This window comes from Epinephelus fuscoguttatus, linkage group LG8, assembly GCF_011397635.1.
Source record: "Epinephelus fuscoguttatus linkage group LG8, E.fuscoguttatus.final_Chr_v1".
Lineage (NCBI taxonomy): Eukaryota > Metazoa > Chordata > Actinopteri > Perciformes > Serranidae > Epinephelus > Epinephelus fuscoguttatus.
This window is the reverse complement of record NC_064759.1, coordinates 17,549,517-17,576,094: the sequence shown is the minus strand read 5'-3', so window position 1 is coordinate 17,576,094 and position 26,578 is coordinate 17,549,517. Positions and strand designations below refer to the sequence as shown.

The 26,578-nt window shown below is 43.0% G+C and overlaps 1 protein-coding gene across 3 annotated transcripts in view; it reads right to left on the bottom strand.

The window, feature by feature from the left end:
- Nucleotides 1-1,966: 1,966 nt before the first annotated feature.
- Nucleotides 1,967-26,578, bottom strand: part of lipeb (lipase, hormone-sensitive b) — a 33,330-nt gene continuing 8,718 nt past the window's right edge. For all 3 annotated transcript variants that reach the window (XM_049582984.1, XM_049582987.1, XM_049582986.1), the window contains 12 exons: nt 25,337-25,578; nt 24,161-24,445; nt 22,577-22,667; nt 21,334-21,479; nt 20,808-20,993; nt 18,925-19,077; nt 15,170-15,314; nt 14,165-14,392; nt 10,639-10,824; nt 6,948-7,129; nt 5,881-6,147; nt 1,967-5,276 (listed from right to left, as the gene is read on the bottom strand). In XM_049582984.1, coding sequence (XP_049438941.1) covers nt 4,872-5,276; nt 5,881-6,147; nt 6,948-7,129; nt 10,639-10,824; nt 14,165-14,392; nt 15,170-15,314; nt 18,925-19,077; nt 20,808-20,993; nt 21,334-21,479; nt 22,577-22,667; nt 24,161-24,445; nt 25,337-25,578 — 2,516 coding nt within the window. In that variant the 3' untranslated portion in view covers nt 1,967-4,871. The remainder of the gene's footprint in view (nt 5,277-5,880; nt 6,148-6,947; nt 7,130-10,638; nt 10,825-14,164; nt 14,393-15,169; nt 15,315-18,924; nt 19,078-20,807; nt 20,994-21,333; nt 21,480-22,576; nt 22,668-24,160; nt 24,446-25,336; nt 25,579-26,578) is intronic.

The window sequence follows — 26,578 nt, the reverse complement described above, 5'->3', positions numbered from 1 at the left end:
GCTCAGTACTTCACAAACACATACATTTTCACTAAAAAATACCTCTTAGTATGGCTTTGAGGACAGATGAGTTTCCCTGTCAGGTCAGTTTCAAATAGTAATGTTTTAGTAGCAAATACTGAGCATACAAACACATTTCCATGGAGGCATGCCAGAAAAAGTTTTTCTCACAAATTAGAGGTAAAACGACATAATTAATTGATATACAGATAGAAGTGATATCTCTTATGTCAGTGCTTGCTGGGCCTGAAGTTGTACAATAGTGTTGGAGTAACTGTGGAGCGCCTGTGGACACAGTTGCAGAGTTGCTTATCTACTGAGAGACTAATTCTTCTTAACTGGAGGGAGCATAAAACAGCCTGCTTCACATGGGACTCTCGGCTGAAGGAATACCTGGACTTACTTAATACTGGACGAGCAGCATGACTGTTAGAAGACTTCGATATGGGGCTGGAAGACAATGGGGACACGGTCTGTACACTTTTAAAACAGTAGCCTCCAGTTTAAAAGGCTGGTATGCAATGGATGTATGGGATTGAGTGTATGTTATATATGTTATCTTATTGAATGGGTGTTCAACCTCAGAGAAGGAAATAACAATAAAACTCTTAGGAAAAAGACATACAAATGGTCATTTTGTGGGTGAAGCATTCCTTTAAATAACTGTCCGTGTCTGTGTAGAGAAAAGATTAAATATATATAAATATCTCAGAGCTTTCTGCATTGTGTATTATTTAGATTTGATCTGACGTTTAACAAAAGGTCAACCCTGTAATTGACATTTCCCCAAGTCCTGATTCAATCACAATTTGGGTAAAATTCAATTAAGAGTTTCTGGTGTTCACAAGCGTAATCTTAAACCACAGTCATATACAAAATAAATCAAGTCATCAGAGACGCCAAGAATATCAACTGGATTGAATTCTGATCTCTCTGTCTCTTATCCTCATTGACTTTTAGTTAACCTTTACGTTGATCAATGCAAAGCAAAAAGGTTGATTCATGAACACAACAGCGAGCTCATGGGAGAATATTTTTATTTAGACAAAAATCAACAGAGGAAGAAACCGGCCTACTTGCGGCATATCGGACACAACTTTGTCATATGAAACCTGCAAAGAAAATGCAGTCAAATCAATCTGTAATCAATCTGATTAGCAAATCTGAAAGTAAAAATATCTACATGAATCATAATGTTTAATATACATTCTTTTTTCTTTTTAATTATTCACAGGTTTGCACTTGTGGTGTTTTGAATAAAAGAAAATAAAAAGAAGTAAACTTAAAACTGCTTTGTTTCCAGTCTATGGCTTGTTTTTTGTTTTGTTTTTTTAAAGGCTAATCATATTCTACATCAGCATTATATTTTACAGTGCGGAGCGATTTGCATATGGAGTGCAGGCAGGTTATGGCACTGACTAGCACCTGCATTTTCAATGATACCAGTTAACAGCAAACACTAAACAGCAAGAACAGCACATCTGTTCCAAGACTCTCGCTGCACTCTTTGGTTCGGTTTTGAAACCGAACGCAGTTAGGATCTCTAACTAATTAGTATTTGTCATCAGGTAACATTTCTGAGGAATGGTTGAGGTCAGCTGCATCGACACGTTGATGCATCGGTGAAAGAATGAGGTTTCATGGTAGTTTATAACAAGTGTTGCGGTGTATCACTTGGTATGCTCACAATGAAATCCAACCTTCAGATTCAAACACATTGCACAGATAAATCACAGCATCTCTGACTGAGGAAACAAACACTGTGGAAAAAAATATGATGCGATGCTGGTGTGTGTAAACTGCATAGCTCTACTGTAAATGTTGAAGCAGCTAGCTCATGTTTTGCAGCAGCGCTTCACTTTGCATTGCACTTCAACGAGATCAGCCCGGGGCGCAGAGAAAGCTCGAGTGTGAGGAACTTTTGAAGAGTAAAACTGCAAATGTACGCTGTACAATCTGGTAATTGAACCAACAGACAAAAAAAAAAACAGCATCAGGTTGAACTACTACAACTAGTTTGTACTCACAAGGATCATTTGTGATAATAAAGTTCTGTGGATCATCAACAATTAGACACTGTGAAGCAGCTACACTAAATGAGACAGTAATGAATCAACATTTCTAAGTTGCAGGAAGAATACAAGCGTCAGAAATACCAGGGATATTGAAAACTACAAAGGTAACACTGCAAACTTATTCGTCCAAAACACCAGATGGGCTCTCTGGTACATCACCTGCAATCAGGTTAGCCTGACGCATGAGTGGTCATCGAGGGTAAGAGGCATACAGAGGTCAATAAACAGCAAGTGGGTGAGTTTGACACATTTTTAAGAAGTTTTCTAGCAGTTCACATACTTTATAAAACAAAGTGCTGATGACCACTCAACCCTGCTGCTGGCTTCATAAGCAGTGGTGTTTGCAGGATTGATGAAGAAGTCAAGTACGTCACAGACAAAAAACCATTGTCCCATAGTGACTTGAGGTCGCTCTCAACGGCAGATGATTAATACTGTGAATAGTCTCTTGACTGTAAAGTGCCATTCCTGTCTTTATGTGAACACACGACACAAACAAAAGAGGACGCGCTCGCGTGTGAGCTCATGTTTCTCACACTCCACGGAGACTGGAGTGATCGCATCAATGTATACATGCAGACTCCACTTGAACCACACAAACAGGCACAGAGCAAAGACAAAAAAAAAAAAAAAACAATGACACATATAAAAAGCTTAAAATACACTCGCATGGATTGACAAACTACTGCTAAAGTGCAGAGTGAGCATAAACAGCGGCTAGTAAAGCAAGTACAAACTTCAGCCCAGTATCTCCGAGAGGATGAGTGTATTACTTTCTTCCTCTTCACGGCCCTGGTTCTCTCCATCAATCTGACTAAAAATATTGCAGTAAGTACTGCGAGCTGACAGAACTGAGCATGGTCTAATCCTGTAGCATGACTTTGCTGCTGAAAATCCTGCTCTTCTACAGGGGGAGGATTTTGCACTTGGAGCTTCAGCTAAATCCTATTCATCACACAGCATCCCCCTCTACAGACCTGGCAACCCCTCGCCCTGTTACCAGGCAAGGGCAGGACAGTGCCAGCATTGTTGGCATCTATATTTAGTTGGACCTGATAGAGGGACTGACCCTCCGAAGGACATTTTTGTGTGCTTCAAAGTGCTTCGGTGGCAACGCGCTCAGAGGAGCGCCCACAGGTTATCAAAACACAAAGTCAACTCCGACTGTGATGGTGGGGAGCAAAAACATCTCCTCCACCGGCCACTTTTAGTCGGCCAAATACAAGTTTAGTGGTTTTTACACAGCACTACTCCTGCGATTTATTTTCTTGGTCAGGGTCCTTTTTTTTTGCCTAAAAGCCTCTGATTTGTAGAAACAGATTGTCAGGCAGGAATTCCCCTGACTCAAGAGAAGTGGTATTTTGACACGCTGCATACTGTGCAGAGGAGTAGTGAGCGATAACGCCGGGTCTGGAACGGGACAACCTGAGAGGAAATCAGTGCAGCGGACTTTAAAATGTGTATTGATAGCTGAGTGCTTTTTCCTGCCCTTTTCTCTCTTCCTCTTGGAGAAATGTCGAGAACTGCTTCCATGAAAATTAAAACATTTTGCCTATTTCTGAGCTCTGAGAGTGTGTTCGACTTTTTAAAGCAAGTACTTGTCTTTGAAAAAAATAAAGCGTCTCAGTGCATCCCCGCATATTTCACCCAAGCAATGAATAAAATGCAATCTTTACATTGGTAATAACAGCACCACAGGCAGCATCTAGATAGGGTGCTGCATCCCTGTGTAATATTCTACATTTGCTCCATCCTATCAGTGTGCATTACTGAGAGGAGGACACGAGTTTAATTGGAACGGCCGGGGGATGTCGGAGCAGCTGAGCCAAAAGAAGCAGAGGTAAATATTGAGCACATTCAAAAAAATGTGGAATAAACAGCATAAGATTACAATAAACAAACAATATGTTGTACAAATCAACAAACAAAATGGTAATGATTCAAAGATTAAAATACAGCAATAGATATAAATAACAAAAGTAACACTAATGCATAGGGTTAATAACATGATTAAAAACTGCAACAGAATCTCAAGAAACAAGTAAATCAATTCATCCAGTTTAGAGCCTTTCAGTCTGTTCTGTTTTAGCGTTGTAATTCTATTTGGGAGAGAGTCAACAGAGTTACTATCCACAAAGTGAGCTGTATTGACTGCCAAACTGGCGTAATGGAGAACACAATGTGGAGTTATTAAGTGTGATTTAGAGTGGCTCCCTAAAGGACAAGTGGCCATTTTGATGCGGATGACTCTATACAGAAGCATATAGTGTGCCTACCACTATCTGATTAGGGCCTCAAATGACTGCCTTGGCCGAGATGAATCGCCCATTCAGGCCTCGTCTTAAGTATCCTCTGCGCTGCTTTATGTCCGAGCCTCAGCTGCCCAACGGCAACTCTGTTAAGTATGTGTGCTGCATGTGTGGGTGAGTGCCGAGTCTTTGATCTAAGTAGCTGGTAAATTAACATTTTTGCTCTAAAACGTGACAGTCTCTTGTGGGTGTGTTGTGTTCGTTTTGTCTGCCAGCTTCGCATCGGTGCACAATGGCGCAAGTGGCGAGAATTGTAAAGCAGAGGAAGTTGTATTTCAGTGCTGCTTGATTTCTTTTGTCTCTCAAAAACTGGGCAATCACTTAGACTACCCCCCTCCCCCTTTCTGTTTTGTTTTTTCTCAGGATGCTTTCTCTCTCCCTTTTAGGCATTGCACTGCTTAAATTAGTTTGACTTTCATTTACTCTTTCTCCCTTCACTCCTCGGGTGAACTGCAGTCTTCTTTTTTTTTTTTTTATCTAACCTTGTTTAAGACCCAACACCACCAGCATCAGTGTTGTTCTGGGCTGCCACAGCAACTAAGCCCTCCCCATCAGCAATCTTAGTCCCTATCCCAATAGCTAGCTCCCCGCCCTCGTTGGAGCCGATGAAGAGAGAAGCGGCTTCCCCAGAAGAGGCCGACACACCCCTATCGGTCCGTTCCAGTTTGCGATGCTTGCGTGGCTCCGGGGGTGTGTCCTTCTGGGTGAAGACGGCGCGAATTCTCTCCACGCAGACGTTGGCAGCCTCCCTCGTCTCCCTGGAGAGCTGCGATAGGCTGAGGAAGCCGTGAGGGAGGTCGTCCACCACGCACAGAGTGACAGGCTGGTCTATGTTCCTCAAACGCTTGGCAAACATCACAGAGTCATCCAGCATGGGGTCTAACGCGCAAGCCTGAGAGAGGGGAGAAGAAGAAGAGGAGGAGGAGGAGGAGGCGAGAGGGAGGGGAAGGGGGTGGGAAATGGTGAAAAGCAAATTAGGATTCCCTTCAGACATGTCAAGAATCTTAATTAAGGGATGAAGAAAAGGAAGCCAAGCATCCCAGTCTCTTTTGTCCCCGCTTTCTTTACATTCTCGCTGACTCACTCGAGCCACTTTAAAGTCAGCACCAATTTCTTCATTTTCATATTAACACCCTTCTCACATGAGAGAGCAGGCTTCAACCTCCCCATCGCTCCCATCACACTCTGTCTCACTCTGATACGACAATGTAAGCAGTGCACAGTCCTCGGTAGTCTCTCTCTTAACATTTTTGCCTTGTTCAACCTCCTCTCTGCTCCTCCTTTCCCTTCACATCATAAACAAATAATCCAAATCCTGGAGACATTTGAATGATCAGCTTTCTAATAGAGCATCCCACATGTAAACGAATGTTGAAAGTTGCAACGACTCATCTTTAACGCACAGACTGACAGCTTGACACTGTGTATTAAACTGTGTAAATGCTCTCCCTCCTATATCAACCCTGTCAATCAGTCAAACTGCTGCTTCTTCTTACCACTATATGTACAGGTGGCAGCCCCTTCAGCATGCTATCAGGAGCCAGCAGAGGAGAACAGAACGGATCCTTGACCACTGGAGACGTGTGCAGCCTCATCTCAGAGAGCTGCTCTGAGCGCAGCGGCTCAAACCCCAGGGGAAACTCCCTTGGGTGCTCTAGCTCTGATCCCTCCTCTCCAGCAGGGGGTGGTATGGCCACTGAAAACAGGTCGTTGGACATGGAGCCATCTGCATCCTTGGAAAGGAAGAAACTCACTTCTTCTGGCTACATAAAAGAAGAGGTAAGAAATAATTCAGGTGAGGTTAGACAGCTCTGAGTCCAGGGAGAAGGTAATGTCAAGGAAATAAGAGGAAAGGCATAAAATATTAGACAGGCAAACTTGATTACAAACACACACGCAGCACTTTGTCCTTGTGAAAATCTTGTAAAAACCTTGGCTCGGTGCCTGAGACTCTTGGCTGAACAAAACCCCATTTCAAGGAGGAAAAGCATATTTAAAATCTTGCGTCACCCCTGCTCGCTATTTCTCCCAAGCCAGCCACTAATCCAGGCCGCCTGTGTGAAAAGACATGCAAGGATAATCTGCAATACCTTGCCGGTACCTGCATAACCAAAAAGTTTTGATATCCAGTCAGCATTTTATAGCCAAATCTATTTATGAGGCATGGGTGACATAATCTGAGCTGAGTTCATTGAGATGAAACATGCACATCACTGCAGGGTATACAGCACTGTATGACAGAGGGCCAAAATATCTCCAAGCTGATGAACTGCTCAGCCTCTTAAAAAGGCTACAGCTGTACGCTAAATCGTTTTAATGCGAGCTGTATGCGGGCAGAGATAACCTGATCAAAGGTGGGAGGCTGGTATGAGTTCTCTTCATTGCAGTGGTAAAATAATTATCATCGAAATACAGGTTGAATTCCCCAAACAATCCTCACTAACAGCCAAGTGTTCTTTTAAGCAACAGCCCTTAGCCATTTAATGCTGTTAACTTCTCGTGGATAAGAGCATCAACTAAGAGCATGCTAATCTCAATGTAAACATGTTCAAGCGTGACATACAGTGTGCTCGGAGAGCAGCGACGTGCTGCGAGAAGTAGAATTGTTGTGGGATCCCAGGTCTTGGCAAGTCTGGCTCTTCACAGATAATTTCCTGGATGGGAAGACTGAGTTCTCTGAGGCTACAGGGGGGTCAGCGTGAGGAGATGAGAAGGATGCCTCCGAAATGCTCTTCCTCACTGTGTCTAAGAAACCAGATGGAGAGAGAGGGTGAAAATAGACCAAAGAATGACACATTTGGCAAAACCAAATAAAAATGTTTGAGACAAATACATGGAGGGAATTCAAATGGATGACATTTTTTTCAGACACCAGAAATAGTAGTAAAAAATGGGCCCAACACACTCAAATAAATTGGAGAAATTCCAGTACACACATTGGCAACTGTACTCACATAATTTGGACGTGCCCTAAATTAAGAACATTTTGGGAAGAAGCCTTTGAGGCTCTTAAAGATGTGTGCCACCAAATCTCACAATAGATCCAACGGTGGCACTGCTAGACGAAATACAAGAAGGCACTGATGGAAGGGCTAAGGACGTGTCTTTCACAAATATTACTAACAGCAGCAGTTAAATGAATTATAATAAAGTGATTAAAACCTGAACTCCCAACTTAAAGATTATGGACTGAGAAGGTATAGGAAATCTACCAGATGGAGCAAATAACATACTCTTTGAGACTCCTGAAAGTAAAACTAAAAATGTATTAAAAGACAGAGCCCTGCAATGGTTATACTAATATTCAATTTCAATTCAATTCAATTTTATTTATAAAGCCCAATATCACAAATCACAATGTGCCTCAGAGGGCTTTACAGAACACGACATCCCTCTGTACTTGAAACCTCACAGCGGGTAAGGGAAAACTGCCCAAAAAACCCTTTAACTGGGAAAAAACAAGGTAGAAATCTCAGGAAAGTAATCTAATTCCTTCAATACACTGTCAGTGATACATGTGACTTTGTCTTCCCAACTCATCTCATCTCCTTATGTGTACACACACACACACACACACACACACACACACACACACACACACCTAACTCCCTACCCCTAACCCCGATCCATCCTTTTGTTTTGTTTTTTTGTGTTATTATTCATTCTTTTTTCTGACTTGTACCTTTCTTCTACTCTAACCATTACGCTCAACACTTCTAGCTGAAGTATTTTTTTCCCATTATTCATTACTATTGAATTTCAAAACGTCCAGTTTGCAAGGAAGGTTTCTTGCCAGTGTGTAGGAAATCATTGGACAGATTGGCAGAAACGGAATATAATACAATAAGTATGTTTTCTTTAGTATAAAATCACCTGAAAATAAGATTTCTTGTGTTTTCGTTTACTTAAGAATGAGCCATTCATAACTACATACAGAGCAGGTCCTGTTCTACAGAGTCTGCCTTGTTTCTGCAGTAGCTCACAACACACAAACCAGTCTGTGCATTCCAGTACCCATACTTCCATACTATAGTATGCCAGAAAAAGATTTAGCATGCCCCAATACATAGTATGTCAAATGCAGTACGTTAAAAATAACCAGGACGCTCTACTACATCCTGTTTGATTTTGCATTATTCAAGCCAGCATGCTTCTCTGGCTATTCTCTGCACATTCTCTGCACAGCGAAAGATACATCACATCCACTGAGCCATAAACAGATGACAGCTGATCGACAACTTTACTTTTAAACTATGGACATTGCAAAGTAATAGCAGCAGAGCTCTCCGGGTTGACCTCTATCTCTGGCGAACTCGGTAAGTGGCGTTTTTCTGTTATCTCCAAGGTAACGGATATAAAAGCAAGCGGGTCAAAGTTAAGGGCGTAACAGAGAGACAGTATAATGTCCCGATTGTGTGCAGGGCAGCTGGAGTGCCTTCTGAAAGTAAAAAGAAAAAGTATGCGATTCAGAATGCACCCAAAGGCTCTGGATGGATTCACGTTTTCGTGTTAGCCACCATAGTTAGCTGCTCCTCCATGATGAGCAGCTTCAAAATAACACTGATTTTTAATGTGAAACTGCTTCATTCAGTGTTTTTGCCGGTTACAATCACCACATCCTTTGTTTCGGAGAGGAAGAGACCTCTGAAGATAATTTGGCTCCCAGTAAAAACCTCCTTAACGTCTTGACCAGAAATAAGGTGAGCACACATTGAGTTATCAGCAAAAAAAGGTGAGCACACATTAGCAGGTGCTAAGCTAGCAGCCCATCTCTGACAAGCCAAACAGCATTTGAGAGAGACTGATTTGTAACATGAAACTGCTTTGTTCAGTCTCAATCAGCAGGTCTGTTTTGGTGAGGAGGAGATCTCTGTAGATAATTTGGCTCCCGGTAAAAAACTCCTGAACCAAGACCACTGAAGGAATCCTAGACAAGGACAAGTTTCAACTAGTTGCCATCTGCGGTCCTCATCTGTAGATGCCACTAAATCTACCTAAATCTTACACACAGCAACTTTAAATCTTTATTCTGTTTTTACTACATTATCTATAAACCATATCGATTCAGCTGAAAAAGTTTTTTTTAAAACTGTAGGCAAAATTGTGAAAATGATTGTGCAAGTCACTGAAACTAAAATAAAAAGTGAGTTAAAAAATGTTTGAGACTGACAGAAAGTTCATTTAAACATTACCTTGAACCACACAACCTACAGTATATGGTGTGTGTACAGGATAAAGAGACCACTCACATTTACTTGGGGTCAATAGCAGCTGAAGGACACCGGGGGGGGAAAAAAAAAAAATACACAAATAGGAGTACACAATCACTTTCACTTATTCTCCAGTTTCCACTTATCATATGTCCTCTGGTTGACAGCCAACAGTTAAAAGCCTAAAATGCTAATTGGGATGTATCAGGAAGAAGAGAGGAGAGGTGGGTGGAGGAAATTCAAATAGTGCTGTCATGGTGATATCATCCGCCCGCCCCAGCCGTCAAAACACAGCTGTAAGCGTCGTCATGGCTGGTCTCTTCACAAAGAAAGCTCTACCGATCTCCCATCTCTTTAATAATGAACCATCTCAGCACCATGATGGCCTTTTAATAATGTACACCCACCAATGACAATCTCATTAGTTTGGGCTTGCAGCTGTGGGGGTGTCACCTAGCTAAGGGGACACCGGGGAAATTACGATTCGCCACCAGATTTACGGTGGCTACAATTAACAATTACTGTCGAAGCTCGGCTGCTCATAAGAGGTGAATTGATATGAATGGGCTACGGGAGTGTTACGCAACAAGGTGGGATAAAGTCATAATTGGTTGGCTGAATGCTGAATAATGGGGATCCATGTCAATAACCTCCTCCATATGGGCTTTAAATGAAATTTGGGGCCGTTGATGTTGCGCTCATAACACTTAAATTGGCTTAATGAAGACACTGACAATGTGGGCAGCCCACACACACACACACATTCACACACACACACACATTCACACACAAACACACACACATACACACACACACACACACACACACACACACACACACACACACATTGAGATCTGATCTGAGCTTTCAGCGGATAGACGTGATCAAAGACAGGAGCAGATTGCATCTATAGAAAACTTTGAACACAGTAGCTGTCAAGCAAAAACACATTTATGCCACCCACATCGCGTCTAATGTTCCCACCTGACTGCACATGCACGCACAAACACACCCGTACACACACAGTCACAGTCGGTAGTATACCAGTGGCTCCTCGTGGCGCCTCTGCAGCTGTGCTTGGAGAGGCTGAGGCTCTGTTGGGATCCAGCAGAGACTGGATCCAGTTGGTGGCTCCCTGTCGGAAATCTCGGAGCAGCAGAGCCGTGTCTCTTCTCACCAGGCTCAGCGTGCTCACTCTCTCTACCTGCGTCTCTGTCTGCGGCTCATTGCCTGGAGAAGGAAACACAGATGAAGGCTTAGCGGGGAAAGATAGATGTACAAGAGAGATGAAAGTGTTTTTGTTATTCTTCAATCAGCATGAATGAGTAACAAAAGAGGAGATGGGAAAGCAATAATGGGAGCGGTATAATAGTAAAGAAAACCACTGCCAGATCGGGTTCAATACTGCAATACAGCAATTTGTATTATAGACAGGAATACATAGTGATGACAGAAGGAGTGAATAGAAGATGATTAGTGTTTTAGTGCAGTTATTGAAGGCGACACAGGATAAACAATATCTCTGTGTCAGATTCTGGCGTAGTTGGCCAATTACTACAGTCCTCCTTTTCTGGTGAGACAACAATTTATCAAAAGACTTGTAGGAATTTCTCCTGCTTTTCACTGCATTAATGACAACACATGAAAAACAATCTATATGCTAATAAGCCAAGTCGTTAGCGAAGATTTTTCAGACGCGATACAACACGGCGAGAATAAAATCCATAGAGATTTATGATTACAATTTTTTATATTATATGTACGCATTGTGTGCCACATGAGGAATTGAGACAACGGTGAGACCCAAGATGAGAGTGAAACACTTTTATGATTAATATCATCATTATTACAGTCTTGACATGAAAAAGATGGGCACTGTTGACATTAGTTGAATTGACACAGAATGTGTTATAATTCTGCTCATCAGTCAGGTGTTTTATCTGTTGTCAAAGCTGCCTGCTTTTTCATATCATGAACTGAATACTGATATTTTGTGATTAAGTGGCTGGTCAGGTTTGGTGAGTAATTTAAAAACATCAATTTGGGCTTTTATGTGGTTATATTAGAAAAGCTAATGGAATAAATTATATTAACCGAAACGGTGAAAAACAACTGTTCCAGCCCTATTAAGAAAAACAAAATCTTAATTTAAAACTAAACTTAAGAGGGAGTTCTGATTTTGTGGGGTTGTATTAGGTACTTATCAAAAGTCAGTATTTGGTGGTCGACATGCTCCCAGTTTGGAGAAGCAGGCAGGAGTACCACCACAAAAGCTAAGCATTGTACTGATGCAGACATGGGCAGCAGCAAAACATATGTTAGTTACTTACAAAAAAAGGCACTATATATTTAATTAACCGCCTTATTCCTACACATAAGCGTAACTGTGCCGCACACTCTATTACACCGCAAGTCAGTGTTACTGTGCCATCAAACTGCAACAAAACTTTCAATGATGCGTGCTTGTTTTTCAAGGCTATTCCAACAAAGAAGTGAAAACAGCTGTGGCTAGTTGCACTGAATATAGACATCAACACTCCACCTGCAAGACGGAGACAACTCACTGTTTGCAGTTAACATTTCTCTAAAGAGGATTATGTAAAACCACTGCTACATAAGTGAGCAAGACACTTGCTGAGGAGACACTGCTGTACCAAACCATCAGGTGAAATTACACTTAAAGCCAACAAATAAATGAAACTAATTACCAAACAACCAGTGAAAGGAGTAGTGCTGGCATCTACTGATTCAGAAAGATCCTGAAGTTGAGTTGTAACCAGGTCCAGGCATGGATAAATTATGAAAAACAGTTAGCTTGGGCTCTTTCTTGGCCTGCGTACTTCCCAGAAGTTTCCCTTCTCTCTTTTTCAGCCCATTCAGTCTCCCTCCACAAAGGTTTTTCTGTATGCTCTGGTTCATAAAAAGCATCCTTCTGCCTCCACCGTAAACACCATTACATTGTTGTTGTCATAGTAACTCATTTTGTACTTGTTGACTCCTCCATAAACTGCTAAAAGGCTGACCCAAACAGCTGACCTGCGGAGTAAGAGCCCTTACACATGCCATGTTTTGTGCACCCTCAAATCCATTGTTTTTAATGTAACTGCACAGAAGGCTCATTCAAAATCGAGGGCAACACCATCGCAGCAGGCACGCGTTCACATGCACCTGTTTCTCAGGATGTGACGACAGCACCCTCAGATAAACAAAGCTCAACTTTTGAAAGGCAGCTCCATGCACCACAGGTCATGTGACAACAACCAACCAAACACAGCCAAAAAAATATCTTCCCTTTCTTCCATGAACATCGGTCTATGATAAATATGGAACGCATGTTGATCATTCTAGAGCAGGGCTACCCAGAGCTTTACATCTGTCTCACAGGAACATTTTATACACTTAAAAAACAACTTCTGGAAGAAAATCGGCTCCAATATCTGGTAAATAGACTACGATACAGTGCTGGTTATAGTCACTTAGCAACGTCACTCCCAACCTGCCTCTGTGCCCTCAAAAGTTGGCACAAAGTAGGCACAAGGCACCCAGCGCCCAACCTTGTGTTGTTTTTTTTAGGTGGTAAAAGACATGACATCTGTTCTGGCCCTAATACAGTGTGCCGCACAGTTGCACTTATGCGTAGGAACACAGAAGTTCTACAGTTGGGAGAATGTGGTGCAAAAGGAAGCTCTCTGATGGCAAATTAAAGCAGTGAAATATATTCTCAATATAGTGTCCACTCAAACTGATACTGTGTTTTTATTTAGGTGAGTCTTTTTTTTAAGTGGCTAAAACACATCTTGCTGCTAACCCCCAAAACAGCACATTGTTTGGCTTCTGTGGCGGTACTCCCATCTGCTTCTCCAAACTTGGAGTGTGCCAACCGCCATCTACTGTAGGTAACAGCTTAAACAGGTGGGCTTTGAGATGGGATTTGAATAATGTAATGCTGTCAGACTGTCGAATGTGTCAGGGTAGGGAGTTTCAGAGCCTGTGGGCAGTGCAGCTGAAAGCACTAGCACCCATGGCGCTGAGGCGTGAGGTGGGGGTGGTCAGGAGGCCAGCAGAGGAAGAACGCAGGCAGCAGGAGGGGGTGTGCTCCTGGAGAAGGTCGGAGAGATAAGTGGGAGCTAGGTTGTGAGGGGCTTTGAAGGTGAGCAGAAGGTGTTTGTAGTCAATGCAGTATTGAACAGGGAGCGAGTGTAGTTGGAGGAGAACGGGGGGGATGCGGTCGGATGATGTGGTGCAGGTAATGATCCCGGCAGCTGAGTTTGACTGATTTGAAGCCGATTATAAAAGTACTTCATACAACTCCACTTCCAAAAATCCTAACTATTCCTTTAAGTAGCTGTCAGCATCATTATTGGTACCAACAATACACTACAGTAAAGACCATGATGTTAAGAGTATGTATGATGTGGAGCAGCAGAAATATAAGTTGTTTGAAAGAAACTACAATGGAGGAAAATAAATCAAACTTCATTCTCAATTCTACCAGATAAAACAAGAATCCTGACTTCATTTATTTTTGAACACACACACACACACACACACACACACACACACACTCTACCTGCGTAGGCACTGAGACACCGGGAGAGCACACTAAGTGGCAGCAGGGGATCCATAAGTGTCAGCAGACGGGAGGGCGATGCGTAGGCGGTCAGCAGGGTAGCTGGGTAGGCTGCCACAATGCCATCTGGCATTCGCACACCGAAGGCAGCAGCGCGCATCGATGTCGTCACACACAAGTTGCCTCCAGCACTGTCACCAGCCAGACACACTTTCTCTCCAGTCCAGCCTGGAGAGATAAAAATAGCAGGTAATGATAGAGGTGAAGAAAAACTGGAAAAGAAACAAAAAACAAATCAATGGGGGAAACACAGAAAAATGGAGGACAAAATAAAAACAGACAAGACCAAAAAAACGTCTTTTTCTGCAGCTATGAGAAATCCACTGTGGTGTGGAGGAAAAAGCAGTGTGACGCACATCAAGTAACAGGATCTCTTTCCTCCACCGTAACACTGCTGAATATTTGGCTGCTTTGAGGGGGTGTTGTCTCGCTGTCTGCCTCATGGCCATGATACTGTCTTCTTGTACTACAGCACAAACATATTGCACTGCGATCACTGTTAATTTGACATAGCGTGCTTCAGCGGGCGGATGTACCCGAAACCGACCAGATGTCTTTTGTTGTCTGCCGGAATATTGAGCATCACAATTTGCGTGATATTGCAGAACAAAGGGTACAATGCAAGACATCGTGCTGCAGCATGATTACTTTCAAAGTGATGAATGAATCCTCTTGAGCAGTACAGGGACTTGGTAAATGTAAGGGAGGATCTACAGAGGCAGTTCACAGGGCACCTTCACTCTGGGAAGGAGTTTTACCCTGTTGTGTTGTGCCTGCTCATTAATTCTAATAAACCAACTTTCTTTTACCTGCCTAATGTATTTAGCATTTCACCTGCACATACTTTTCCCATTACCTTAGAAAGTAAACGAAAATGCACTGGGGAACCAAAAAAAAAAAGAGCCAGTGCTCCGATATAAACAATGCTGTGTGAGGTGTGTGTACCCAGTAGGTGGTGGTTTCTCAGAGCCCAGCAGTAGGCGTAGAAACACTCCTCCAGAGCCCTTGGGAAGGGGGCCTCTGGGGCCAGAGAGTAGTCCACAGACAGGATGGGGACACCAAGGTCCTGGGACCAGCTCTTCAGATAGGGCTGCATGGGACAGGAGACACGGGTATGCAGCAGTGAATTTATGAATGGAAAAACACTCAGTTTCATTTTCACAGTGAATAAAATACATGTTGTTAAATTTATGAGAAACAACAGCGGCCACAATAAAACACAGAGGAAGGGAGACAGAGGGAGAGAGACGTGTGGGGGTGAACATTAAGAAGCAAGGATAAAAAGTTATGAAAATTATGTGTCCCTCTGATGTCATCTGTCTGCTTTCTAGCTTACTGTCTAGACAAGGGGAGAATGAGCACTGCCCTCACAGTCACCTTCATTTCCTTTCTTCTTATACCAATGTAAAAAAAAAGGTGCCCACATGTCCTAGTTTGTGGGGATGAAGGAAAAAGACAAAGACAAGGGGATGGTGTGGATTTACAGGGATTGTCTCCAAAAACAAACTCGCTGTCAGAATACCGAGCGTTTCTCTTCTTCTCGTTGCCACAGTCAGGTTAAGTGTTTACTATTCTTATGCCAACCCAAGGCAAGTTCTTAACTTCGCAACTGCAATGCGGTGACCTTGAAATGTGAGAAAGGCATCAAAAGTTGACAAAAATATTCCTTCCACAAAGCATTCGTCCTTTCCTCCTCTGTCTTTATCTTCTTCCAACACCTTTTCGACTGGCTATGACATGGCTGGTGGTGAAAGCGACAGCTCTCCATTCTCAGTACCAGGAAAAACGCGGTGTGTGTATGTTTGCATGTCGCTTCTCCCACCAGTGATTCAGTATGAAAAAAAAGTAGCAGCTCCGGCAGTCAGCTGTGCCGTCTTAAAGCGCTACCTGTCACAATAAATCTCAGAGTGAGACTGCTGACAAGTGAGTGTGCACGCAGTTCAAGCACTGCTCAGGTCAATGTGGGTTTGTACGAATCAGCAAAGGTCCTCCTAAGGTGTGTGTATGTGTGTGTTTTAACAACAGCCTCTGTTGCTACTGAGTGTCAATATGTGCCAGAGTCCATGGGCAGGTGTGCCATTCAGACAGTTCATCATCTCCCTGCAGCTAAGGGCTCACAACAACTGACCCACAAGGCAGAGGAGACATATGGGTGTGTGTGTTTTTGTTGGGCTGGGACCAAGGCTAGTTAATTCTACATGACTCAGGAAACTCTTTTCACTCACACGCGCACACACACACACACACACACACACACACACACACACACACACACACACACACACTCTACCCACAAAGAAAAAAACACACACTCACACTCTGGTTCAGAAGGTCCCATATCTGTTCTCAAAGCAGGAATTAATGGGAGCTGCAGTCCCACTCATTCTCAGACAGGCAGAGCAGTTAATCTGCAAGCTTATACCTCTGCCGGGATCCTGTGTGTGTGTGGTCTGCACCAGAGTTGCTAAATGCACAGATGCCAGCACATCCATTCCTGTGATCTCAGCTTAATTGGGCATTGAAAGCACCAAAGGCTCCTGCCACTGAAGTCCAAACTCCTCATCTCGCCCAGACAACTGGAGAGACAGGACTGAGGAAAGGATACGGGAGTAGAGGACATCTGAGACGAACAAGGAACAACACTGGCCTCTGCCCTCGGAGAAACTTTTCATTTTCCTCTTTCCTCTTCCGTGGCCTTCCATCGGGGATTAAGAGAGCAAAAGGCAACTGGTAATATTAGGAAGGAGGCGAGTGCACATTGCCCAAATAAGACAAGAAGGGGAAGTGAAGAAAGGACACTAAGTGAACAAAAAGGATTTTGTGAGATATTAGAAAGATTTAGAGGGAGGATGTAATAAAAAAAAAAAAAAAAAGGCAAGCCCTGAAGAGGAAGAGAGAAGGATAGTCTGACAAGTCTTCCATTAGTGCCCAGGGTAATCTTTCTCTGCGGGGTTGTACAGTTCTCCGTTAATTCAACATGACAGCCCTGTTCACCCCCGTCTCTGATTGCTCCCTCTCATCCTCTGGTTGCTATGCAGCTGCAGATCAAGGATGCCCATGTCCTTGGCGATTTCACACAGCCATGTCTCTCGGTAGCTATAAGCAGCCGGATGCCACATAAAGACACAGCCACAGATGACCACATCAGTGTAGGAGATGGGGGGCCAAACTGCGTTAAAACAGGCTTTCTCATCAAGATGAACCAAGTAGGTTAAATGCTTCCTTCCTGCTGTTGTTACACAAATTGCCACTTATATAAAAATAAAAAATAAAACTGGCTGACAAAATAAGATTTTCTTTAAGTGCTTTCCAAAGTAAATGACAAGAGCCAACACATTTTATGAAGACATGATGCCAAGGCTTATGTGTGTGTGTGTGCATTGGTGTCCCTTCGTCTATCAAAGTGAGCTAAAAATTTAATCTGGGACGTGAGCTCCTCCTCCATGAGAAACAAAAGAGGGGTGAGGACGAAGTGAATGACAGGAAGTAGTGATTTACATGAAAAAGAAGAGCCAGCTTTGTGTGCACCTTTCCAGTAAAGAAGGCTTGGAGGGAGGGCACAGTGTCTCTGGTACGTTTTCAAGGATTAATTGCAAAATAATTAGTTTAACAGCTCATTACATGTCACACTATTGACAGAGGAAGAGATTCAGACTGGTAACTCCTCTGCTGCTCTGCTGTCAACGACCGGCCGTCTCGTCAACGCTTCAATTAGCTGGGGTTCAATTACAATTAGTCTGAGAAAACACAGACAGAAATTGAAGCATTGAAGGGACGAGAAGGTGAGCTGGATGAGCTTTAACGACACTGACTTAAATTATGGGAAAACAACTGAGCCGGGTGTCTAATGACAGAGGTGTAGTGTTGTCAGAATTGGGATATAAGGAGGTACCACATCACATGTTATACCAATGTTTCCTGCATTTAGTGATCATGGTTACAGTAATCAACCGCTTTTATGGATAAAAAAATCTTGGGACTGACTCATTCCTCTACAAATGCTGTTTAAATAATTTCTAATAGCAATCAATTAGTTGAGGGGAGCAAGTTTCCATACAACATGTGGAAAAATACTCAAAACTCAAGTTGGTTTTTTTTTCCTTTACTAAACTCCCATGATACTTTGCCTTGGGGTAACCAGTTTATTCTCAGCTGGCTACCTGAGGCGGGTGGTGCGTGATTACTGAAATAATGACAGGAAAAAGAAAGCAATTTTCTCTCAGTGAAATCTGTTTTTGAGATGCAGCAGCAGAACTTGGTGTTCCTCAGGCTACCTTGTGTAGTCTACTCAAAAAAAAGAGACAGTCATGGCTGATAGTGACAGAAACAGAAAACGAGTGCACACAGGGAAAGCTCCTGTGGTGGAGACCGCCCTCGTGAAGTGGATTGTTAATGACCAGTAATGTATAGCTCACTGTGACAACTGTACTGTATTTGGACTCATTTAGAATGTTAATGTTATCATATTTGAAACGGTCTGTAGAGATCAATTCGATTCAGACAAACGTGATCACTATAAGCAGCTTCCACTGTATAATCACAAACATTGTCACATAAACAGAGGAGGCAAAATACTACATTATAAAAATATGTGAAAAGTCCCTTGTTTGCAGTTTTTCTTGAAAAAAATAAAACAAAACTAATCACTTTGCCTTTCTAGTGAGAGTAAGGAAAACTCTAGTTAGAAAGTACCATCTCACCTCATGTGACTTGGAGGTCTGGGCCACAAATCCTCCCCCGTGGAAGTGGATCAGGAGGCAGGGAGATGATGGGAGGCGCTTGGTTTTCAGCCCCAGTGACAAAGAGATGGCGCCCCCCTCAGAGCGGGAGAGAGATAGCAGAGTCTCGCTGTCCTGGAAAGAGTGAGAAAAACTAGAATTACCACCTCATGGTTTTATGCATCTGCCAACCAGTCAGTTTGGGCTATACATGAAGGCATATATATTAGATGTAGTGAAGACTATTTTAAGAGAGGATTACAAAGGACTGATTGAGAGCTTCTTCATTTGGTATAACGACATTAACCTGAATCCCAGTATCAGCAAAACCAATGAGCTTGTGGTGGACTGGAGGCCCTCTGTCCTGGTTATCATCCAGGGAGAAGCAGTGAAGTGAGTGCACTGATACCAGTCAAATTAGTCAAAATGAGTCAAATTCCTTGTATGTGTTCAAACAAACACATACAATAAAGCTCAAAGTTGGAGCTATGCTGCTTCAAATGTGGATGTTGCTGCAAAGAAGCTGCAGATTCTAAAACACAGATGCTTCACACATATCTTCAATGTGACAGCAGAGAAGATATGTACAAATCACCACAGTTTGTGTGGACACCAGCTCAGTATCAGACCAAATGTCTCCCCTTCTATTCCCGAGTCATGGCATTGAATAATGGCAAGAAGCATGTTTTTGCAGAACATAATGATGTCGCAGCGGAGTTGACCTTTCGGATATAAAATGTCATCACTTCATTATTTTATCCTATTAAACATTTGTGTGAAACTGTGTCATAATTAGCTTGTGAGTGCTTGAGTTATGGCCAAAAACATGCTTTGTGAGGTCATGATGACCTCTGACCACCAAAATCTAACTGCTAAATATGAAGAAAATTCTCTCATGGCGTTCATGAGATATGTTCATAAGAATGAGACAGAAGGACAACCCGAAAACAAAATGCCTCCAACCACTGCTGCTGCCATCATGGAGGCATTAAAAACAAATCACAAACAAATAATAAATAACATCACATGATGACAGATGGTGATGTTTGCATCACTCTGATAATTGTCCAGAGACTGTGTATATTGCAAACACAGCTTTGTTTTCATTGTTAATATATTTTATTGCTAGTGTTAGCAACAGGGCTCCTTTGAGAGAAGGATTAACTAGCGGTTCTGCAGCAGCTTGCTGCCAGCCTCTCCTGCGCCTGCATGAACGCACACTAATTCCCATTCATTAACAGGAACAAGGAGGGAGGGGAGTTGTGGCCGAGGAGGAGGGTTTCCGCTGATGCAGGCTTGTATTCTGCGACATAAAAAAAAAAAAAAGACGCTGTTGTTCAGTTGCGGCATGATCAATGGTTGAAAGTGTTTGTTGATAGCATGTCTGGTTAAATGCCAGGCGAGGAAGAAAGGAGGAGTGCAAGCTTGGATGGAGCGGGAGTCTCCCGAGAGAATTATGGAAGGAGGCAGAGGAGAAAAAGTGAAAGTGATACCTATGACAGAGGGGAAGAGAGAGAGCGCGATAATGAAGGGATTAAGTCCATGAGGATGAGCGGGAGCTGTCGTTTACTCCAGCTCGGAAAAATACCAGATATGCTATTACATATTGTTAGGAATATTTTAAGAATTTGTATGACTGGTATATGCAAGGTGGTTTAAAAAGAGCCAGTGGAGGAAAACTGTCATAAACTAGGTCACACAACAAACACTTAACACTTAGACAGGCTGCAAGGAAGCAGTTTGAGAGTGTGTGCAGCAAATACAAGAGCTAGTCTAGGTTTGCATTAAATATGACATTACGAAGCTTCTCTTATTGCTGTTTCCACTGTGCCACTACAGTGTGAACTGAATAATGATTTAAGTACCTGTCCTTCGCGTAAGTCACAGGAGATGAGCCTCATCTGAACTGGAGCAGTGCCAATGTGTGCTGATGGTGGGGCTATGGTCACAGATGCTCTGTGGTTGGCCGCCAGGGGAAGGTCAAAGGGCACGGGGGGCACAGAAAGAGCCCGGTTCACCTTAACTGGCGTGGATGTCATACTGGCAAGACTCTGGAGGAAGAAAGATGAACAGAAAGAATTGAGACAGAAAGGCAGAGAGAGAAAGAGAAGAGTGCAAGTTACAGAGCCAGTCAGGTCACCGGAGAGAAAGAGAGAAACTGGATGAATAAATCATGAACCCCATTGAATAAATTGAATTCCACTCTATTATTACTAACGGCCTGTAGGCCAAAATGCATAATGATAGAAAGGTACTTTTACCAGAGGAAAGTAAAATATTCCTGTTAGAGTTTTAAATTAAAAACAGGGCAGAGCACAGTTCTGCAAGCTTGGGTTAGTGGTGACAACACGGGTAGATTAATGTGTTTGTCTGCATTGACGGTCAACTTACAGACAGGACTTCTGTCTCTGTTATGTTCCAGAAGGTCTTCCAGAAGTGGACGTCCAGGTTCTGGGTGATGCGTTCAAATTCTGCCCCTCTCAACTCCGGGTCGATGGCGTACTTCCCTGAGGTAAAGAAAGAGCTGGCTGCTACACCTGGGGAAGGAAGGACGACACAATGAGGAAGGTATGATGATGGGTAGGAGACACCACAAACGTGTCATGCAAGAAAAGAAATGGGATTAGAGGTAGAAGTAAAGGGAGTAAAAAAAAAAAGAGGTATGTGTGTGGTTGAGGAGGTATTGAAAATGGAGATAATAAGTGATTGGCAGACAGAAGCTCATAGCAGTGATGTCACAAAGACATAAACAGTGGGAAGGATGGCAAGAAGAAGGGGACATTAAAAGACAAAGTACATAAAACAACAACATGAGAAAACAAACTTGCCAAGAATGCAAATGGCAAAAGGAAGAAAAGAAATAAAGATGATAAAGAAGAAAACAGAGTGCTAAAACACCAAAAACCTCAGGGATGTGGCCACAGTTGAGAACAATCGTGAGACTAAGCAGTGAATTTATATACTCACAGCACTACAATCTTGTTGCCACTGGTTAAAAAGTGAAAGTATTTCATGGTATTGCAATTAAATTCTCCCCTGCTTTCAATTCTCTGCAAGGAGTGACGAAAAGGGAAGGAATTGCACTCGATACCATGACCGTACTGAACTAAAATAAACACACAGGACAGCTAAAGCAGCTCAGGAGCTGTAGGATGGAAGCAACGTCTTCTTTAAGTCAAATAGCCTGTGTTCACTACAGAGGGCTAAGATGAAGGGGTGAGGGGGGGTCCAGTACACTCACCATATGGTGCAATACCTCCTGCCTCCACTGTGGTGCAGCACAGAGCACAAGAAACCATGAGAGTCGAATGATCCCTTTTATGAATGTTAAATATTTACGTGTGTGTGCACGGTGAAAATGTGTATATGATGGTGCATGTTCTTCTGTCTCTGCCTCTGTACATAACTGTGTGCATGTTCAAAACTCTCTGAAATATAGACGAAGCGCGGCAGCTAGCCCCCGAGATTCAAAAGGATGAAAGAGCATCTACAATCCAAGCACACAACATCAAACGGTACACAGTCAGGGGCCAAAGAGCAATGTAGAAGAAGCTTGTGGATGAGTACGAACTATGAATGAGAATTAAGTGACTGGATGATGAGAGGGTACAGCCGCAGACGAGATGATACTGACCTATTCCTGACTGATGGCGTCTGTAGTTTTCTCCAAAGGCCACGAGGCCAATAGCAATGGTCTGGAGACAGGGCCGGATGGCTGGAGTGAACTGGGGGGACAAAAACAGAGACATGCTATAAATTCTAACTCACGGTCTATTCAAAATAAAGAAACAGACTACAATTAAAACGGCTATCAATCAAGCGGAGAAAGTAAAACATAGATGATGGGATATCAGAATATGAGATGAGTCTACAGCATTATAAATTGATGGAGACAGTACTAGAGAGGTTTCATCATTTTTTCCCTTTAGTTTGATTCTGACCTCTGTCCGCTGAGGGTTCAGCCTCTCTCGTTAAGCTCAACTAAGAACAGAAGCTGTGGCTTTAAAGAGGAGCCTTTCCTCTGTCCATCCACATCTTTTACTCACTTTATTCCACCCGCGGGTTTGGGCAGCAAGAGTCATTTGGAGCTCTGGATTGCTTTCCTGGCTTACATATCACACTTCTGACCATGCTTACTGTGCTTTCAGGGTCAGTGCTTTTAATGTGATGAACTGGTGACAAACTAACCTCTGGCACAGTTTTTATTAGGTGCTCTGACATCAATAGGTCACTTCTTTTTTAAAACAGCGTACTTTTTCATTGTTAGGCTATGGGAGCTGTGGGGAGCTTTATTCTGCATTTGGGATGTAGTGTTTACATGAGCAGAAAGAAATCATTTTATTTATATTCCTCACATACATGAAAAATACTAATGACTAATAACAGGCATGGTAATGTCATGTGACAGTAGGAAATGAGAGTGACAGGAAATATTAATCACTAAACTGTACATTTACTACCACTTAACAGCTTCACTGCCAATTTCTTTTCTGCTCCGATTTCCAACAGCTGTCTGCGCTACGCACATCCGCATCTCTTTCAACTGCACACACGCTATGTAGTTCCTCACCTGATGTTATTCCTAAAAACAGCTATGCTACTCTTGTTACACTGTCCTCCACACTAGTGCCAGCCTATCAGTGTCCCTGGGAATAGGACAGGGAGGCAGTCAATGAAGATATGCCGTGTCTTTCATTACCGAAAGACAAAACTCTGTGTCTTCATCGTTCCAGAAATGAGATGCTATCTCACTTACGTCACCTGGCTGAAGCCATGCTTGCCCAGGTAGTCAGCGGCTCTCGATAACTGGGATAAGGTGTATTACTTGCAACAGTATCCTGGTTTCTTTCAGAGTACTCTAAGCAAGCATATTCAGGTTTCTCATAAACAGGAAAAGACCTAATTCAGGTTTCTGAAAATGGTATATGCCATCATTCTTGTCCATGTGAACACACTTACTGACAAGTCTTAATATGATCACAAATAATGACATTTCTAGGAGCTGCAGAATGTAACATGGACAGTGACATCTTCAAGTACCTTTGCCTGAACTGCGGATGTGGGTACATTCAGTTGCTTGTCTGTATGTGTCAAGTGAGAATTGATGAGTGTGATGTTGATTTCCATTATCTTTTCATTGTACTGTTGTGAGATGTTTGACTAATGTTGTTTTGCCTACAGAGGTAACTTTGCACACATTTCACTCAGCTCATCTCACCTGAAAGCCGAGGCAACGGCCATAGAAGCAGCCCTTGTGCATGGATGCGTATTCGCGGACAAAGCTCTCGCTGAGGCCACTTTCATCCTGGAAAAAAAGGTTGCCATGGCTGTTGTCATGTAGCAGGCGCTGGGCCAGGTAGAGCAGGGCGCGCAGCTGGCACAGAGCATTGCAGTAGGCCTCCATCTCGCCCGCATTGTGGGCTACTCTAAAGAAGATGCTGCGGCGGTTGGCGGTGATGTAGCGCCCCTTCTGGATGATGTGGAGAAGGCAGCAGCGCACTACCTACAAAAGGGTGAAAAATATGTCAATACAAATTTGTAACAATTGGGAAGTCTTATCACTAAAATGTGGTATCTATTGTCCCATGCCACCCTCTCCATATGCCGAATTAAAATCATCATTGCATGGACGGTTAGGCTGAATTGCAAGCAAAAGCAAATCACATACATGAAGTCATTGGTTAATAAAAGGACAGACAAAATGATACATGTATTAAGATACTGAGATAATGAATGATAAACTTCAGGTTATTATTTCTTTTCTACAAAATGGATGCATTTTGTGAAGCACAGTTCCTTAATTGTGCATTCATTAAAGAGCCATGTCTTCTGGGTCTGCTTAACTTGTAATTAAGATTAGGGTGGTAAGCTCGAAGGGAAAAAACGATGTATGATAGCATGCCTGAATGCGAGCATGTGAAAGGCTTGCTGCTTCACCAGGGTCTTACAGATTAGTCCAAATAGCACTGTGGGAACGAGAAGGATTATGAATGTGGAAATCGAGAGGCAAGAAAACAGAGCGGCATTCATTTGCTGCTCTGCTAGACTCTTTCAGTTGTGGTGGGCTGCAGCCACTGAAGGTCATGATGTTTCATCGATAACTGTAGAAGATAAAGTACAGTGGGTACAGTAGATATTCTGCAGCTGGAGGAATTTATCTAACCTGATTTGCAACATAAAATCAATCTGTAAAACAAATGTACTGACCTTGAAACAAAGCGATATGAAGGTAAAGAGGGGCTGGTGAGCAGTTTCTCACAGTGTGGAGAGAATATTGATAAGAATGTATTGCGGTATGGGGGCTTATTATTCTCAAAGCTGCACTGGGTTAAAATGGGAGCACAGACGCAGCTCCAAGACTTGCCTTGTGCACACAAAACATCCCACAGCTTACCTTAACCAGCGAGCGGTAGCCGTTGGCAGGTATGTGTGGGTCAAAGTCAAAATGATGGTAAACTGCAGAGAAGCCGGAGATAACGGGCTCCAGGCTGCGAGCATGCTCCTGGATGAGCTTCATGGTATCCACCAACCGTCGTGCCGCGTCACCCTGCGACCCCTTCGCCCCTCCTGCGAAGAAAGTGGCATTCTCTTCGCACACGCTGTACAGGGCCGAAAACACTGCCTTGGTGTCCATCACTAGGAGCGGTGAGACAGAGAAGCAAGGCAAAGGTTAAAACAGGAACAACTGTAGGCGAGGGTGCATGTGCATAATGATATTTTTAATAATCATTATGATTCTTTATGTATTCTGATGGGTAACTTCTTCTTTTCATTAGGCAGATTACTGACAAAGGGGCTTGTATCCCAATAACACTCACTGATCTTGCTATTAATTACGCCACCTTGCTGACCCCCATGCATACCTCATTTGTAAAATTAAAGATCTTTTTTCCTGTAGTTGTTAAAACTCGAGTGTCAGCTGGTATCTGGCTCTGCAGCATGAAAAGGAGCACCCTGATCCCTATTCTGCACTGCACCCACACTTGTTATTAGCATGTAGACACTGTACGAGGTGGGATATCATTGGATATATCCTACATAATGTTCTCTTACCCCTATTAACTAATCCCTCACAGCCTGGTGTATAGAAGCCCATTGATTGAAACGTGTTAAGCAAGCCTTGAAATTAAATGATGTAAAGCCGGGCTAAGCAGCCAAAATCCACCGAGATCTAGGCAGACACACATGGAACAGGAGGAGAAGGCAGAGGCCCTTTGCTAACGTCATGCTGCTGGGAACAAACACAGTTATTAGTCATACACTGCCAGAAACACATAAACAAACTCACATGAGAGTCCCAAAGGGAGGTATACAGCTGAAAACACACAGCTGAGTCTGTTTATCAAGTGTGCCCATATCCCTGCCCTAATGCAGCATAACAGAGATCTATGTCCCTGTTGGATTCCTGCTGTGGGACTGACCTCTCCTGTCAGGTCACCTGAGACCTCGGTTTCCTCAACGCCTAAGCCTGGGAACAAGCTGGTACTTACTGTATAGGGTGACTGGCATGCTGAGAGATAAAGGAAAGAGGAGAAGTGCTGGACACACAGAGACTAAAACAAAAGGAGCAGCTACAGCAGTGCCTCCAGAATAGATGAGAAAGTAAGAATTTTAGGGGAGAGGCGGAAAAATAATT